The sequence below is a fragment of the Thunnus albacares genome, chromosome 15 (assembly GCF_914725855.1).
Source record: "Thunnus albacares chromosome 15, fThuAlb1.1, whole genome shotgun sequence".
Taxonomy (NCBI): domain Eukaryota; kingdom Metazoa; phylum Chordata; class Actinopteri; order Scombriformes; family Scombridae; genus Thunnus; species Thunnus albacares.
In genome coordinates this window covers 20,057,755-20,073,685 of record NC_058120.1, presented here as the reverse complement: position 1 = coordinate 20,073,685, position 15,931 = coordinate 20,057,755, and the positions used below count along the sequence as shown (strand labels likewise).

Genomic DNA, 15,931 nt, shown 5'->3' with positions numbered 1-15,931 from the left:
CTGATTAACAAGAGAGACATAGCCAAGAGCATAAGAACATTGTTACAATAAATGCAATACAGACAACATTTTAAGGCTAAGAAAACTCACACAACAAGAGTATAAATCATATTTAGTTAAGATGTATATTCAGGTATGACTTTCCAAAAATATCTAAATTAAAGTAAGCAATGTTTTTTACTCAAGTAGGTTTCTGATTTACTTATAATCAGTCAAAAATTGGTAATGTACAAATATTTAATGGAGTAGGAAGTTTTCTTGTAACTTTCTTTTCATTAGTCTTTCATTAGGTTATTTTCTCCTGAGGCTTGCAGGGACACTATGTCTTTTTATAAATACCCTTGGCACAGTAATACTTCTGTTTTTTACTCACAACATCACTGACACATGACCTCAACAGGATTTATGGACTAACATATAAATAAGCTGGTTTAAACTTCTGACAGTTGTGAAAGATTTTTTATTGAGAGACAACAACACACATATACAAGGCTCTTCAGTACATTTAATAGATTCTTTTTAATAATTAAATAGCAATATTCAATGCACAACATTTACAGAAATATCTTTGCCAAAGGAAGAGATGTGTGTGTAATTTTGCTTTTCTCTTTTTTGCTCATCTCCTCTTTAATATCATACAACAAAGAACAATTAAGAGATTGTTCTATGAAATCACAGATAAACAAAGGCATCAGTTTTGCTGATGAGACATAATTTCTAACTTTAGGTCCGTGTATTGTTTTCATGGATAGAATAACAGAGAATGAGAGATGTTCTTGCTGTGAATGCCACTAGCAAGATTGAAGGTCAAAGAAAAGAAATCACAATGATGTCAAAAATGTGCAAAAGTAGCATGTAGAAACAAAATGCAGAAATGTAGATAGTACTCAAGAGGTTTGTTCATTTCTGGTTCAGTGGTTTGGTCTTTTTCATGCCCATCAGGCAGGCAAACACCGTCAGCACCATCTTGGGATTCACCTCCACCAAATCATCAGGCAGCGCGTAGACACGAGCACCAATCTTGCGGGCCAGTGAGATTGCATACCTGGAAGAGGAAAAGGAAGAGTAAAAAATACAAAGAGGCGGGAAGTCGGACAAAGGCAGTGAAATTGTTTCTAAGCCGCAGGAAGTTAATGATTAAATGTGACTCAACCAGTCGGGACTCTTACTTGGCATTGCTGAGTTTATCTTCATCGTTCAGCATTCCTTTCTCTCCTCTCTTCACCATGTCCCACTTGACAGAACCAGGAGCGATGGCGTCGATCAGGTCAATCACTGGCAGACTGGTGCTGATCAGTTTGTCCTGTGACAGTCAAACAGAGTGTGCATGCAGCCATGTGTTTACACAAATACAATATGCACATACTGTACGTACTCACACACACACACACACATACCTTGAAGCTGCTGATCTGTGTGTCCTTGCGCTTCTGGCTCAGGGTGGTGTTCACCCAGTTGAGGATGATCTGATCTCCAACCTTCTCTCCGTCGCCCAGATCTGACAAAACCAGCACTGTGTACCTGAAGGAGCAAGCAGGAGAGATAAAGGAACATGTTTTGAGCTTGTGCCACAGCTAAATTGGACTTTCAGCTCAGCAAAGTGCAAATTCAGACACTATTGATCAAAAATCAAATACAGTAAAACATGACAAGAATTTAAAATTCACTGAAAATAGACAATTTCTCTTTCGCAAACAATATACTACAACCAGTAAAATGTCCCACAGCCCTGGATGGTGTGTGTACCTCCTCATGAGCTGCCAGACCAGCGCCAGGGTGTGCATACGACTGCCCTCGTTCAAGTTTTCCCCTCCGATGCCGACCAGAGAGAAGTGAGCTACGTCTCTGCCCAGTTCCACAGCGTAGTTACAGTTCTCCAGCTGCGATATGTGAAGAAAAGCAATGATACATTCCTTTCATTTTTCCACCAAAAAATGTTTTTTGTGCTCCTCAGGGTTGCATTTCTGTTGTATGTTTGTACCTTCTTCATGTTGGCCCCCAGGACAGGATAAGGCGGGTTGTTGACTTTCTTCCAGTTGACAGGTACATTAACCTTCTCATAAAGCTGCATAATCACCAAACCATCACACAGGTCCCTGTAGAGAACAAACACATAGACAAACTGAAAAAAAAAATCTACACATAATCCATATCCAGAAAGTTAGATTACAAGTATTTGAGATAACAACAAGGGCACGTTTCTGAGAATTTGAAGTTTTAGCAACCCAGGGATAGTTTACAAGGAAGGTTTACATTATTTATCCAGTTATTTATCTCCTTTAACCTTGACATAAATGTCATATATGTTGAAATACAGAGCCTCATGGTTTTATTTTTCTAAATAACCATTCTGTAGATCACCTTATTTAGTTAATGTTTACTTTGACAATTTATATAATTTAATTAACGGTATTCATTTATGTACACTCATATTCTACAGGCTAATACCAATACATTTTTGATTACTTTCAGGCCAACCAATAAATCAATTAGTGTAGGATTCAATATTTCCCCACTAGATTCACTTGGACTTGGAATCCTGGCTATAGCTCTGTCACAGACTTTTATCATGTATGTGCCATGTAATGTAGGTATTACAGACAAAATCATTATTTTGTACAAGTTAATGTGCAGTTTTAGAATAAGGTGCTGATATAGAGGCTGTCAAAATATGTGAACAGAACCAGAAATTCTACCAGAAGTACTCAATAATAATAATAATAATAACCTTTGTTCATGTTGTGCATAAGAACAGATAAAACAATAAATGTACTCACAAGAGCATGTAAAACGTACATGATAAATACAAATACATTACAAAAGAAAATATGTAATTAAGAACATTTAAATTGAATATATAAACATAAAAGGTGAGCATAAAGCTGAGTTTTATGTTGCACACCTGATTTCCACATTGCCCAGATACTAAGTGCCCTTCTACCCTCTCTTTACTACCCTAAATACTGATTAAACTGGGCAGCCCCCGGGTATAAAAAGGTGCCCGTATAATCCCTGATAAGGTTAGTCACATTGATGTTTGACTAATGACATACCAGTACAGGTGGTTGACATATGGAGAGACGCCAAGAGAGTTGATCCAGTTGCGAAATGTTTTCTCCTCTCTGGACTCACCTGTAAAGACATCATGATACGACAGACAAAATCACGTTTTCTCCCAGCTGTTCCCATGCTGTCAGCTGATAGGAGTGTTTGAAGTTCAGCTATTAGCCTACGTACATTAAATAAAAATTTATGGCTGCCATAGCTTGTCACACCCTGAAACATGTATTTTCTTGGACTTTTTATTGGAATGCGACGTGTATATATTGCGATCACATGAAGTGTGTGTACATGTCAGCATTTTTAAATGAGTTTTGGTTTTGTGTTGATGGAGAAGCACTGAAACAGCCTCAAGGACATGCAATGAATACAGCTAAAAAGCAAACAAAAGCTTTTGTTCAATGACAAGTGTGTCTCACCCTCTATCTGTGCAGCGTCTATGCTGTTTCCGTTCATCTGAGCCCTCACAGCAGGGTACATGTTGTACAGGTTGGCCACAAACGCCAAGTTGAGTTTGATGTTTCCAGATGTGACATCGTGAGCAGAAACAAACTGTCTGCCATCCAGCCGGGCCGCCTGTTGCAGCATCAGCTCGGCCCTTTGATCCAAATCAGGCTCCTTCACATACACAGACATAGTAAAGACACATAGTCATGCCAGAATTCAAAAGGAAGGTCATTAATCAGAAGATCAGCAAATAACATTTTAAAGTTGAAACAAAAATATATGACACCGTCTACTGCATTATATGCATCATCCAATCACATTTCACAGCAACTTTCACTCACTTTTAACATTTTCATTAATTTATTAGCTTCTCATTCTCATTTTTCACTCATCAATTTCTCGCTGTAATTTGAAAACTTTACAGAAACAAACTGACTCACATGCAGGCCTCTCATGTCGATTTTGCCGCCCATTTCATACTCTTCTTGGCTAGCTATCTGGTACAACAGGTGGAAATATGCCCGTGAGTCCTACAGTGGTGCAGTACAAGAAGGGGAGAATGGGGGGGGGGGTTACAAACTGGATATGACTGTTTGCTTGGGTATGTGTGTTTGTGTGTGTGTTCCTCAGGGCACCATGATGTCTTCACTGAAGTTGCCGATCGTCTCTGTTCCAGCGTTGTGTAGATGATGGTTGACCCAGCGGAGCAGCAACTCCTCAGGAGAGCGAGACATTAGATGATCCAGCTGTTCTCCATCTGTCATAAGGCCAATTAGACCTATATACATACAGAATGTATAGTGTTAGTTTTGAATAGAAATTCATCAGAGATAGTTTTTAGACTTTGCCACAGTAAAACTCTCCATTAAGGGTAAAGGGCTGGATATCTAACATTTGGAGGTTCCCAACCTATATCACCACCATACATTTGATTGTGTTGGTATCTTGTGTATCTTTTCTGCTTTGTAAATGCATTTATTACTACAAAAATAGGATAGAAGAGAAATGTTGTTGTAACTTGGTTTCTAGCCTGCTTTCAGACCTCTGAATTGCTGAGAACACCTCTGATTTGTAGAGCAAGTTAACAGAATAAATAATATAAATAAAACAAAATAGCAATAGAGTCTGATTACTAGGCTTTGTAAATAACTTTTTCTCATATCTTGTCAAAAATCCAGCACTAAATTACACAAATTGAGCCAAAATGACATGAAAGTAGACACCAGCAAGGCTGTGTCAGATTTATGCTGTTTATACACCCCACACACAAACACATCCTTGCGCTCTGTCTACTGTGAGCACTAATCTGACCATTTCTTCCCCCAATGTCCTCGTCGTATTTCACCCCTGCATTTAAAAGTGTCTCTATTCACCTGAAAAGTTATGCAAGTGAGGAAAGGAGAGGAAACGATCTCTGAAACTGATGCAATAAAATTTGTGAATGTCTATACTCCCTGGTGAAAGTGACAATAAAATAAACATTGCATTACAGCTTGTATTACTATTATATAACAATTTCATGCTGGAACACAGACACTAATTAATGAGATGTCATTACATTAAACAACTCTTTTGTAGAGCTCGAGAGTTCACTCTTGACCTTGAAAACAGCAACGTCTACTAAAAATGCACTACCTCAAAACTCCCAGAAGTGCTTAGATTGATGGAAAGTTTTAACATTTTCAGTTTCCTGAGATCTGAGCAAGCATCATCTGCTGATGAAGATTGTGTTATGATCAAAGGCTTCTCATCAATCAAAGCACAGTACAGTAAGTGAACCTTGAGTACAGGATGTTTTGTCACTGACTCTTCTGTTGATTCAGCTTCATCCTTAAAGCTTGGGTAGGCAACTTATTTTAGAAGCATTTTTTTGTTATATTTTTTAAAACTCTCTTTACATTCCAACAACAATAAATAAATCAAATTCTCTGACTATAAAAAGAAAAAAATCTGGTATCTGTAGCTGTCGCAGGCGTGTAATAAGTACGTCCGATCATTTCATTCGGCGCCCGCATGAAATGATTGGAAGCGAATTCAAGCAGATAGATGTGACACTTATTATTTTTGTGGGGGACTTCGAACAGGTGAGAGGTGATCCTGTTTACCGTTTACTGTTTACAAAAGGTGGTTGTGCCTTGAGAGGAAGTCATGTGTGTGAGTCAGTGCAGTAACTGTTGTGTTGCATGTGCATATGAAGCGTGTTTGTCTGGTGGGAGAGGCTCAGGACAGAGAGGGGAGGGAGGAAGAGCTGCAGGAGGAGGGCTGTATTTTCAAATTCTGGTGGGTTTTTTTGTCTTTTCCAGATAACTGTCTACCCCAGCTTTAATATTTAGAACATGAACTGCATTTCAACTGCATTACTAGATTAGAAACTCTGTGTGTGTGTGTGTGTGTGTGTGTGTGTGTGTGTGTGTGTGTGTGTGTGTGTGTGTGAGACTGTGTGTGTGTGTGTGTGTGTGTGTGTGCTGACCTTCGTTCCTGCTGATTTCTATATCAGCAAAGAGGCCAACCTTGATAATCTGCCAGAAAAGTCCCAGGACCAGATGGGGTTTTCCAGCCATCAGATCATGGGCGTCAATGCTCACCACCGTACAGCCAATTGCTGAGGCTGAGTTCAGGGCGAGGACCAGATTCTCCTATAAACACAAACAAATTGTGTATCAGTGCGTTCATTTTTGCTCAAAGTAAAACTCACTGGGTAAAACTTAATTCTCTTTGTTTGACAAGCTCAGCAAAAACAAAGACTGGGGCCTGAATCCTCCAAATAATGGCTGACTTATTAGCAATAAAATGCTTCACTCAAAACCAGTCAGAAATAAATGGCAAGACTGGAACACCATACTATTTTCTTAATTCCTCCAATGAGGGAGCAATTAGCTACAGAATCACACAGAGATAAAAGAGATATGGAAAAAGTGTGCAGTAAAAAGTTAATCTATGACAGTTTCTTTTTTCACAGTCCAGAATTATTGAGCAACCTTACAACTCTTTTGTCTTACAGATTTACACTTATAACTGTTAACATTCATACAGAGAATACTTAGCATTTCATAGCATAGGATCACAAGAATTGTATGTGAAACTGCCAAATAAAACAAAATACATTATGTTTCTAAGTCATATCATTTCCTCTTAACTAGTCTGAGTATACTTAAGTTATACTATAATTGAGTTTCTAGTTCTCTATGACTTCTTATTTAAAGGAATAGTTCGACATATTTACTTTCTTGCAGAGAGTTAGACAAGACGACTATGTATATATAAGGCTACCAGCAGCAGCTGGTTAGCTTAGCTTAGCATAAAGACTGGAGAGAGGGGGAAACAGTTAGTCTGGCACTGTCCAAAGGTAAAAAGAGTGCCTACCAGCAGCTCTACAGCTCACTAGTTAATATGTTAATAAATTGTTTGTTTGATCCATACAAAAACAGGAGTGTAAAATCAAATTAGTGGGGTTTTTGTTGGTTGCCTGGCAACATAACATTGATAACAAGACTCCAGCAACTCACAGCTCCCGTCCAAGAAATAGTTCGGCATACAACACCCCATGTAAAACCACAAATTGTTGTTTTTATACTTTTGTACAGATTAAAACAAACAAGATATAATGTGTTAACTGGTGAGCCTTAGAGGTGCTGAAAGGTGGATTGCGTTACCTTCAGACAAAGCCAGGCTAGCTGTGTCCGCCTGCTTCCTGTCTTTATGCTAAGCTAAGCAAATCAGCTGCTACGAGAGAGGAATTTAACTCAAAAACTATTCCTTTAATTGATGATACAACTATTACAAATGAAAACAATTTATACAAAATACAAATAATACAAAATTAATTCTCCCCTCATTATGCACATCAGTGTCACAGTGCATTTAATGTGTGTATTTACTAAACTAAAAATGCTACCTACTGTCTGAGAAGGGAAATGTTGTTCATTTTAAGTACATATTGCCATGTGAAATAATGGCATTTTAATTTTGCACAAACCCTAACAGCGTGCCTTGGATCATTTTGAAGGACACTTGCACTTTACATTTTTGATTGAGACCATTCCTCCTAATGCAATGACTCCTTTATCCTCACGTTACTCACTGTCATTTTGAAGGTGGTAAGTTTCTTAGTGTTGATGACTCTTTCGTCAATCGTGTCAGGTTGAGACATGTTGATCATTTTGCTGAAAGAGAACAAGAATGTCGAGCTGGTGAAACACTGAGTTAGCTTGTGAGCTATTTGCTAAATTTCATGTCCAGAAGTGCGTAATCTCTGACATCACACCATCACTACTTTAATCTTTGTTGCCATGTAAAAGACTATAATGTACTTTGTCTTTCCAACCATATTCCAACAATGAAATATGTTAAGAAGAGTAAACATTAAAATAATTTACATTTACAGATAGGATAACTGTAATCAGTAAAATGGCAGATAAAGGATTCTTGAGGGACCACCCAGATTAGACCTGCTTATCAACCTGCTTATTGAACTTATCAACAAACATATAAAACACACTGTATGGATGTGCACATGGTTATATATGCATTTACTGTAGGCTTGTTTATATGTGTGTGTGTGTGCGTGAGTACAAGTGTGTTTGTGTATGTGTGTGTGTGTGTGTGTGTGTGTGTGTGTGTGTGTGTGTGTGTGTGTGTTACCATAACAGGATGCCATCGCGGGCAGAATTGAAGAGGCTTTCGTCGTCGGGGTTCATGGGAAGAAAATGTTGGCAGTCTGGATCTTTTGCCAAGGATTTGTTGATCCAGTTGACAAATGCCACTTTCTCCTCATCTACACACACACACACACACACACACACACACACACACATACACACACACACACATTAGTATGTATTAGAGCTGAAACACTTTGCTTAGTTGATTAGTAGATTGACAGAAAATTAACTGGCAATACTCTCTGATTCCAGCTTCTCTACTGTAAAGGATTTGATGCTTTTCTTTGTCTTACAGTACCAGTCAAAGGTTATATGACAGTAAATTGAAGATCTGTGGCTGGTCGTCGAACAAAACAAGCAATTTGAAGACTTCATTGTAGGCTCTGGGAGATTGTTTTACTATTTCTGAGGCTTAATAAGCAAAACAATCAATCCATTAATCAAAAAACAAATCTGCAAATCAATTGTTAGTTGCAGCCCAACAATGTATGGTTGAAAACAAAGGAAATCATGCCAGGCCCTACATGTGAAAGTTTGATGTCATTCATAGTCATATGTAAAGTAAACAAAATTGATATTGATAGTATATCATTCAATAAACTAAACATCCAATTTTCCGAAATTGACCTTTGAAAAACCCAGAAAGTTGTTTGCTCTGGAGGTGTTTCCAGAATAATCAAAGACTCCTCTAACCATCAGGATGAAAAAAAACGGCGTCCACGGCTTGATAAACAAAGATTTTTTAACCCTTTTTACAAGTTGCAACTATTTCCCACCCAGGTAACTGGAAATGACATACAGTACATTACTGTCGGATTTTTACAACACAAGAAAAATATAAATGTTGTTTTGTAAGAAAACGTTATAATACAATGTAACATCAGTGTAGTCAAATATAACTGATAATAAAACTTTTAAACTTTGTTTCATGTTGTTCAAATTGAGCGAGGAGATATGTCATTTCCGGCTTCCATCTTTGTTCGGATTAGGAAGGTGCACCTTGGGAAACGGCTTAAAAATCTTGTTTATTGTGCAACAGACAGAATATTTTTTCATCCAGAGGGTTAGAAGATGATTTGGTTAGAAGAAGATGGTTTTTAAAGATCACTATTTTCTTTTCAGATCCTTAACTTTATGACTGGAATGTAATAGTAATTCATGAGAGGCACAACCTGGAGCTAATTATGAGTATTATTATATATGAACACGTTAGTTTCAGTCATGGATGCAATAATTATGAAACAATTTTTTAGCAAACACAAACACACAAAATGCATCTACTCCCCCGCACCAGAGTAGGAGTGCTGCGTTCCCTCGCTGGAGATTCCTGACATTCCTCCAAAGGAGCGGATCCCATCTCTCCTTGTGATGGATTTTCTAAACGTTTCACTGAGCTCCTTACTCTTCAGCTCTTGATAGATCTGAATATGGACAGGCAGTGTTACTCTATACACTATTGGAGAGAAAGAGGCAATCACACATATATGCATATATCTTTTCACAATCTGTACTAGAACTTACAGAAACAAATTCCTCAAAGCTGATCTTCTCGTCCTTGTTGGTGTCTCCAGCGACGAAGGTCTCTATGATCTCTCGTACCTTGTACCCTGGCAGGGAGAAATTCGCCTCTCTGAACAGCTCCTGAAGCTCAAAGTCACTCACATAGCCGCTGTTATCAATATCTGATATCAAACAGACACACAGAGAAATGCACACACAGATACAGTCAGTCAATTTACTTCACAAATATATTTATATCATTAAATAATGTGAGCCGAATATTTATTGGTAAACATAATCTACAGATGATAAAAGCAAGGACAAAAAAAGTCTGGTAATGCTTTATTAACAGGTCTGTAATCTTCTAACAATTCCCTAATAGTTTCCATGTAATTTGGTACTTAATGTAGGGAAAATAAGGACAAGATGATCTGAATGATGATCTGAGACAAATGAAAGAACTGCTCAATTCAAACCCATAATAAATCTTCCATTGTTCATTATTTATTATTGGAAGCTTATTACAAGATCCACATCTTGAAATAACTTGTGCAGACAAGACAAAAAATTCAATCATTTCCCTGGACTTTAGGAACACTGTACAAGCCAGACAAATGTATGCAGACAAATTTTTACATTTTTGCACGTGCGCACTAACTGGCCACCTCCACAATTCCCGGACTCTTTGGCTTGCAACATCCTAAAATGAAGCAACGTCTATTTATGACCCCTCATCACATGTTATTGCCTCAGTGTGGACAAGAGTCGTGAGTCTCGTCTGAATGATTTTACAGGCCTCAAGAGGACAAAGTATCCAGTTTTTACACATGAAGTAGGCTGAAATTAGAGAAAAGTTAGAAAATTTGTTTAACATATCTTTTCTTTCTCATCCCTTCAATGATCCTGTCACATTTGTCTTCAGACACCTTGGGGAGGACACCTACTCCCAGGTCGCTGCTCTACGTTATGTTAGCAATTAATTGGAATTAACTTGATTGGAAATGTACCAATTAAACACTGTATCTATTTCCCCTATGAGCGGTATCAAATTACATAGTCCTTGCCAGGATCCTTCTCATAAATTTACAGTTACATATCTTTGTTTCTTTGTAGGAAACTATAGGACGAATAAAATAAAGTTTCCAAAGGTATTTTTACACTGGACAAAATTTCTGTCTCACCTCCCTCTGCCTATTAAACCTACATACAAGGTATTTGTCTATCATAGAGTAATGGGAGGATGATACACTGCATTTACTATGTATTGCTCATTATTATCAGCATCTTTTTTAATTATATAGACAATTACCTGATAAAATCTGGCAATCTGGGGATAGCGCACACTCTAATTACATAAACTTCATAATCCCAGCAATAAAAATCACTTATATAAGAGTCGTATTTTATGGTTAGCTGTAAAACACTAACTTTGGTCAGAATTCCCATCAATACAATTTTTTCGTTAAGTTAGTTATGTGTTAGAGAGTGTGCACGGGGTTGTGAAACTGACCGATTTTGTTAAAAGCTTCTCTGAGCTCTTCCAGGCCCTCTCGGGAAATCTGTGTGAAATGATCCATTGTCACTTCTGCTGTGTGCACCTGAAACACACACACACACACACACACACAGACATACCGCTCTGTGTCACAATAGGCACAAAGTAGAAACTGATTTTGTAAGAGAACAATATATCATCTACATTTGAGATGTAGAGACTTAAAATCATTAAAAGCTCTGAAACCTTGCTCACTGAAGTTTGACAAGCTAGATGTTATAAAGTCAGTGTCAGGTTATTTATTGGAACCTGTCCAGGTAACCTTGTGAGTGTTCACACCAGCAGTGAGCTGAGAACTTACATTTCTCAGCTTTGTGTGAACTATTTACACATATAGGCACATTCACACAACATAGATTTCTCATAAATACTCTGAGATCTTAGCGTTTTCCAGTAAAGTATATTTTGGTTGCTTAAGGTGAACCAAACTGAGACAACAAAGGAAAGGCAGATAGATACCTTCATAAGAGCCTGTGTGTTTCCAGTTAGTCTTGTCCGCTGCCTCTCAGTGCAGATCCCACCGGCCTGGGTACAGCACTGTGGTTTTCCAGAGCTCTGCAATGCTTCAGACCAGTTCAGAGAGGAAGCTGGATCCCTGAGAGGCTAGAGCACTGGTTATCTCGTCTAGGAGGAGTCACTCAGGAGAGGAACAGAATGGACCTTTGGCCTGCCTGGCCCCTGAGACAGGCGTAGTCTGATGGTTAACATTTAACACCTCAGCTGTGTCATCATTTTATTTTCTATAAACTGTCACACCAAACTGTCAACCTCTCCCTTTAAACTGGGTGTTCCACCTGCCCTCAAGATCGCAGTCACCCACCCACCTCCTCCTCAAGAAACCCACCCTGGACCCAGAAGTTCTTGCCAGCTACAGACCTATCTCCAACCTCCCTTCCCTGTTCAAAGTGCTGGAGAAGGTGGTTGCCTCTGAGCCTCAGGAGCACCTTAAATACAACAACCTATTTGAAATATTTCAGTCAGGTTTTCAGCACACAGCACTGAAACAACCTGCTGATGCAGGGTCCCCTTCTCTCCTGATCCTCCTTGATCTGAGCAGTGTATTTGACACTGTGGACCACACTGTCCTCTTAGAGCACCTCCTCACCACCCTTAGACCGTTGGACTACACTTAAGTGGTTTCACTCAGAGGATACAGGTCTAGATGTCACCTGTGGTGTTCCACAAGCATTGCTTCTCAGCCCCATCCTGTTTACCCTCTACATGCTCCCCATTGACTACTGCAATGTGCTCTTCACTGGAATACCTGGCAGGAGTATCCAGAAGCTCCAGTACATTCACAACAGTGCTGCCAGGATCCTGATGAGGAAACATTAATATATAACATCAATTCTGTTTTCATCGCACTGCCTCCCTGTCTTTTTCAGGATTGACCACCAAGTCCTGCTACTCACACACACATCGAATCAACTGAATTCGAACCACCGATGTTGCAGATGTTGCAAGGATGCTCCTCAGGCAGATTTGGTAACCATTCGAACAGAGCCAGCCTCACTGTTTCTTCCTGTTTCCAGTTTTTATGCTAAACTAAGCTAAAGCTGTTCTGGCTGTAGCTTCTTATTTAGCTGACAGATATGAGAGTGGTATCAACATTCAATAAAAGTATTTCCCAAAATGCTGAACTATTCCTTTATAGCATTTACTTGGTAGAGTGTTATAGCACCTGTACTCAGACTATGAGGGTTGCCTATGAGGATCAGTTCAGGGCGGAAATTTCCAACAGTCATCAGTGGAAGAGGGCATTTCAGTTGATAAATATACAATATATAAGTAAATATGAAACAATAAATCCTAACTTACACTGTTGTCCACCTTGCTGCACATATAGCATTTGAGAAGGAGCACTTCTACTGTCTGTCATGACGTCTTCTGTCACAGGTTTTTAAACAGACCATGGTCACATTTTGCATTTCTGTCGCACATGTTTAAAACATGAGGCCTGTGTTTGCTTGCACAGCTTGCCTCACTGCTACACAATGCCCTGTAACCTGAGGCACGGAGCCAAATGCATCACTTAAATGAAACTGCCCCACTTCACAACAACAGCGCCGCTCTACTGCAGCACTCAATACACAGCAGTGCTTTACAACAGTAGCAGACTATGTTCTTTTCGTATTTTTCAGACTGTTTCCATTTACTTTTAGTTTAATTCATGATGCTTGTTCTTAAATCAGTGTCACCTGTCTGTTTAGGCCAGAAAATATAGAGGCAACATCTTTCCATTGCCAATTGTGCAGCAAACTTCACCTGTGTTTGAGAGTTGTGAAATTGTAAGAAAAGAGAGAGTAAGGAGCTTACATTTAGTTCCAGGAAAGCTGAAGGGTTTATAGTCCAGAATACTGCTGAGGAGTCACAAGGGCTGGTCCAAAGTAGAAAAGAAGCTTGCTGAGGGCTACTTCTGGGCCCCTTTCTTCCTTATTCTCCTTTTCACTTCTTTCCTTTTTTATCAACCCTTTTCTCTCTCTTACCTCCCCTTCTCTTCTCTTTTTTTTACCTGTCAACCTCTCTTTTCACCTCCGCCACTCCTCATAAAGTCCCATAATCACTCTAAAACAAGACACAGAACTGCATGAAATGTTTCCCTCTTTGCTCCAAGACAAACATACTGAAGACATTTTCATACCTGATCACTACGCAGTTATATCTGAGTTTTTCCTGTGAATCCACAAGGCCCGAGGCTTCCATCTTTCTGTCTCCAGTTCAGGTCTTTTCTTCCTCAGACACCTGATCAGCCCAGTTTCACTCTGTGAAAGGTGCGCTCCGGTTACTTTCTCCTCCTAACTGCCGGTCTCAGGCAAGCGTTTCACCTCCGGCTGTCGATGTACCAGCCATAGCTTTGGTTTCGGCTCCTGAGCCAGGATCAGTCGTTGGTGTAAAAGCGTAACGGCCAAAGACTTTCTCATAAGCCTCCTGCATTATTCACCGGCACCTAAGAGCTCATGCGCAGGAAGGTGAATAGAGTGAAAACCATACAGACATACAGAATTACAGAGACTATAGAGAACATAAAATTGTCTAAATTCACATGTAGAGTTTTACTTGTGCAGGTATATTTACTCAATTTTCAATAACCAAAAATAGGAAATCTAGATGTTCACTGACCAAATGTGAAAAATATGGGATGAAACACACGAGGAAGAAACCCTAACCTTCTTTTAAAACTCTCGTTCTCTATTCTTGATCCATTTGTCATCATTTCATCTTCAAAAGTTAAAAGTTAGGTTTAGTTTTTTTAAGCCTGTCTTAAAACAACGTATGAAAGACGTACACAAAACATTCACTTTATTATACTCTATGTCTTCCAATTGTATTATAAATTTTTACTGTCATAGTAGCTGGAACTGTAATGAAGAATACTCCACCCCTACACCAGCCTGCATGTCCATGTTTGGTTGAGCCTGTGATGATTCGCTCATGTGTAATGTGAAGTCATGTCCACTCAGAGGCAGTGCTGGCTTGATCTGACATCTGAGGCTGAGCTGCTCAGCTGCTGGAGTACAGAGGATCTTCCTGTTTTTGTTAGAAAAGTGGACCAGTATAGTGAAGGTCATCCTGCTGCTGACATGTCGCAGCTTAAACTGCAACAGAGAGGACATGTGTTTTATATACTTAGATGACATTTCTGAAAATAAATAAACATCAGGCTCTGCAAATCCTGTAGTGTATGTGTTGCATTGTAAACCTGATCACCAGAGGGAAACAATCACTACCTTGTATCCAGTGGTGGAGGAAGTATTCAAATCCTTTATGCATTATCACTCGAGTAACAATATCACGTTCTAAAAATATCCTGTAACAAGTAAAAGCCAGACACGCAGGGTGAGGCAGTTAGTTTGTGGTATGATTAATTTCAAATTTGTTGATTTAAAGTATTAATACTTGCCACTAAAGCACATTATGAAGGGAAATGATACAGGCCTTACACCTGCATCACACTATTGAGGACTACAGAGAGGCCCTAAATTGAAATTTAGCTTGAAGTCCTTTATTAATTTATATATAATGCCACTAACCACTAACTAATTACTAATACATCCACAACGCACTGAATGTCCTAGTTTGTTGCCATTTTCCTGTTACATTATTAAAGTTAAGTAGCTACATTACATTTTGTGCTTACATGTTAGACATTCCTAAAGTAATTAGTATTAAATTAGCAAACCGTAAAGCCAGATTACAACAGTTTATTGCACAGACAGTGAGAGGCATAGATGTCCAGGAAATAGACCTCCAGCCCCTCTTGTGACACTTTTTTTTCAAAATTCAAGGCAATTCTGCAGGTATAGTTAAATATAGGCCTCGTAGGTTTTCAGCTTTTGCATTTTCATACACTAAGCAGGAGTCAGCAATTAGGTTCTACCATGGGCCAGTTTTTTTTTTTTTCATTGGGTACCATTAAGTAGGAACACAGGCCTATGTGTTTTGTTTATTTTTTTCTTTTAATTCATTTAAAAATAAATATATTTTCTGAAAAGCGTAATTTAAAGAGTACCATTATTGTTAATTATCAATTCTAGATTAGTCTCCTACCAGGTGTTATTGTTGTTCTTATTGATTTTTGTGATTTTGCCCATCACAATAATCACTGACAAGAGAAAGGGAGAGAAGATGTAACGGATGTTCAAATGGTAACCCTATTTACGAAGGTCTCGCGAGATTTGTAGACGTTAATTCATTGTGCGCGTAATTC

At 38.8% G+C, this 15,931-nt stretch overlaps 1 protein-coding gene across 1 annotated transcript; it reads right to left on the bottom strand.

Annotated features, from left to right (window-relative positions):
- Nucleotides 1-440: 440 nt before the first annotated feature.
- LOC122998158 (plastin-1-like) lies at nucleotides 441-11,864 on the bottom strand. Its single transcript, XM_044374886.1, has 16 exons — nucleotides 11,683-11,864; nucleotides 11,179-11,266; nucleotides 9,690-9,850; nucleotides 9,460-9,589; nucleotides 8,149-8,281; nucleotides 7,589-7,670; nucleotides 5,978-6,143; nucleotides 4,143-4,285; nucleotides 3,948-4,037; nucleotides 3,480-3,678; nucleotides 3,054-3,132; nucleotides 1,982-2,096; nucleotides 1,747-1,880; nucleotides 1,398-1,521; nucleotides 1,170-1,303; nucleotides 441-1,045 (listed from the first exon to the last, which is right to left on the bottom strand). Exons 1-16 carry the CDS (start codon nucleotides 11,686-11,688, stop codon nucleotides 901-903), a joined length of 1,929 nt encoding a protein of 642 aa, XP_044230821.1. The 5' UTR covers nucleotides 11,689-11,864; the 3' UTR covers nucleotides 441-900.
- Nucleotides 11,865-15,931: the final 4,067 nt, after the last annotated feature.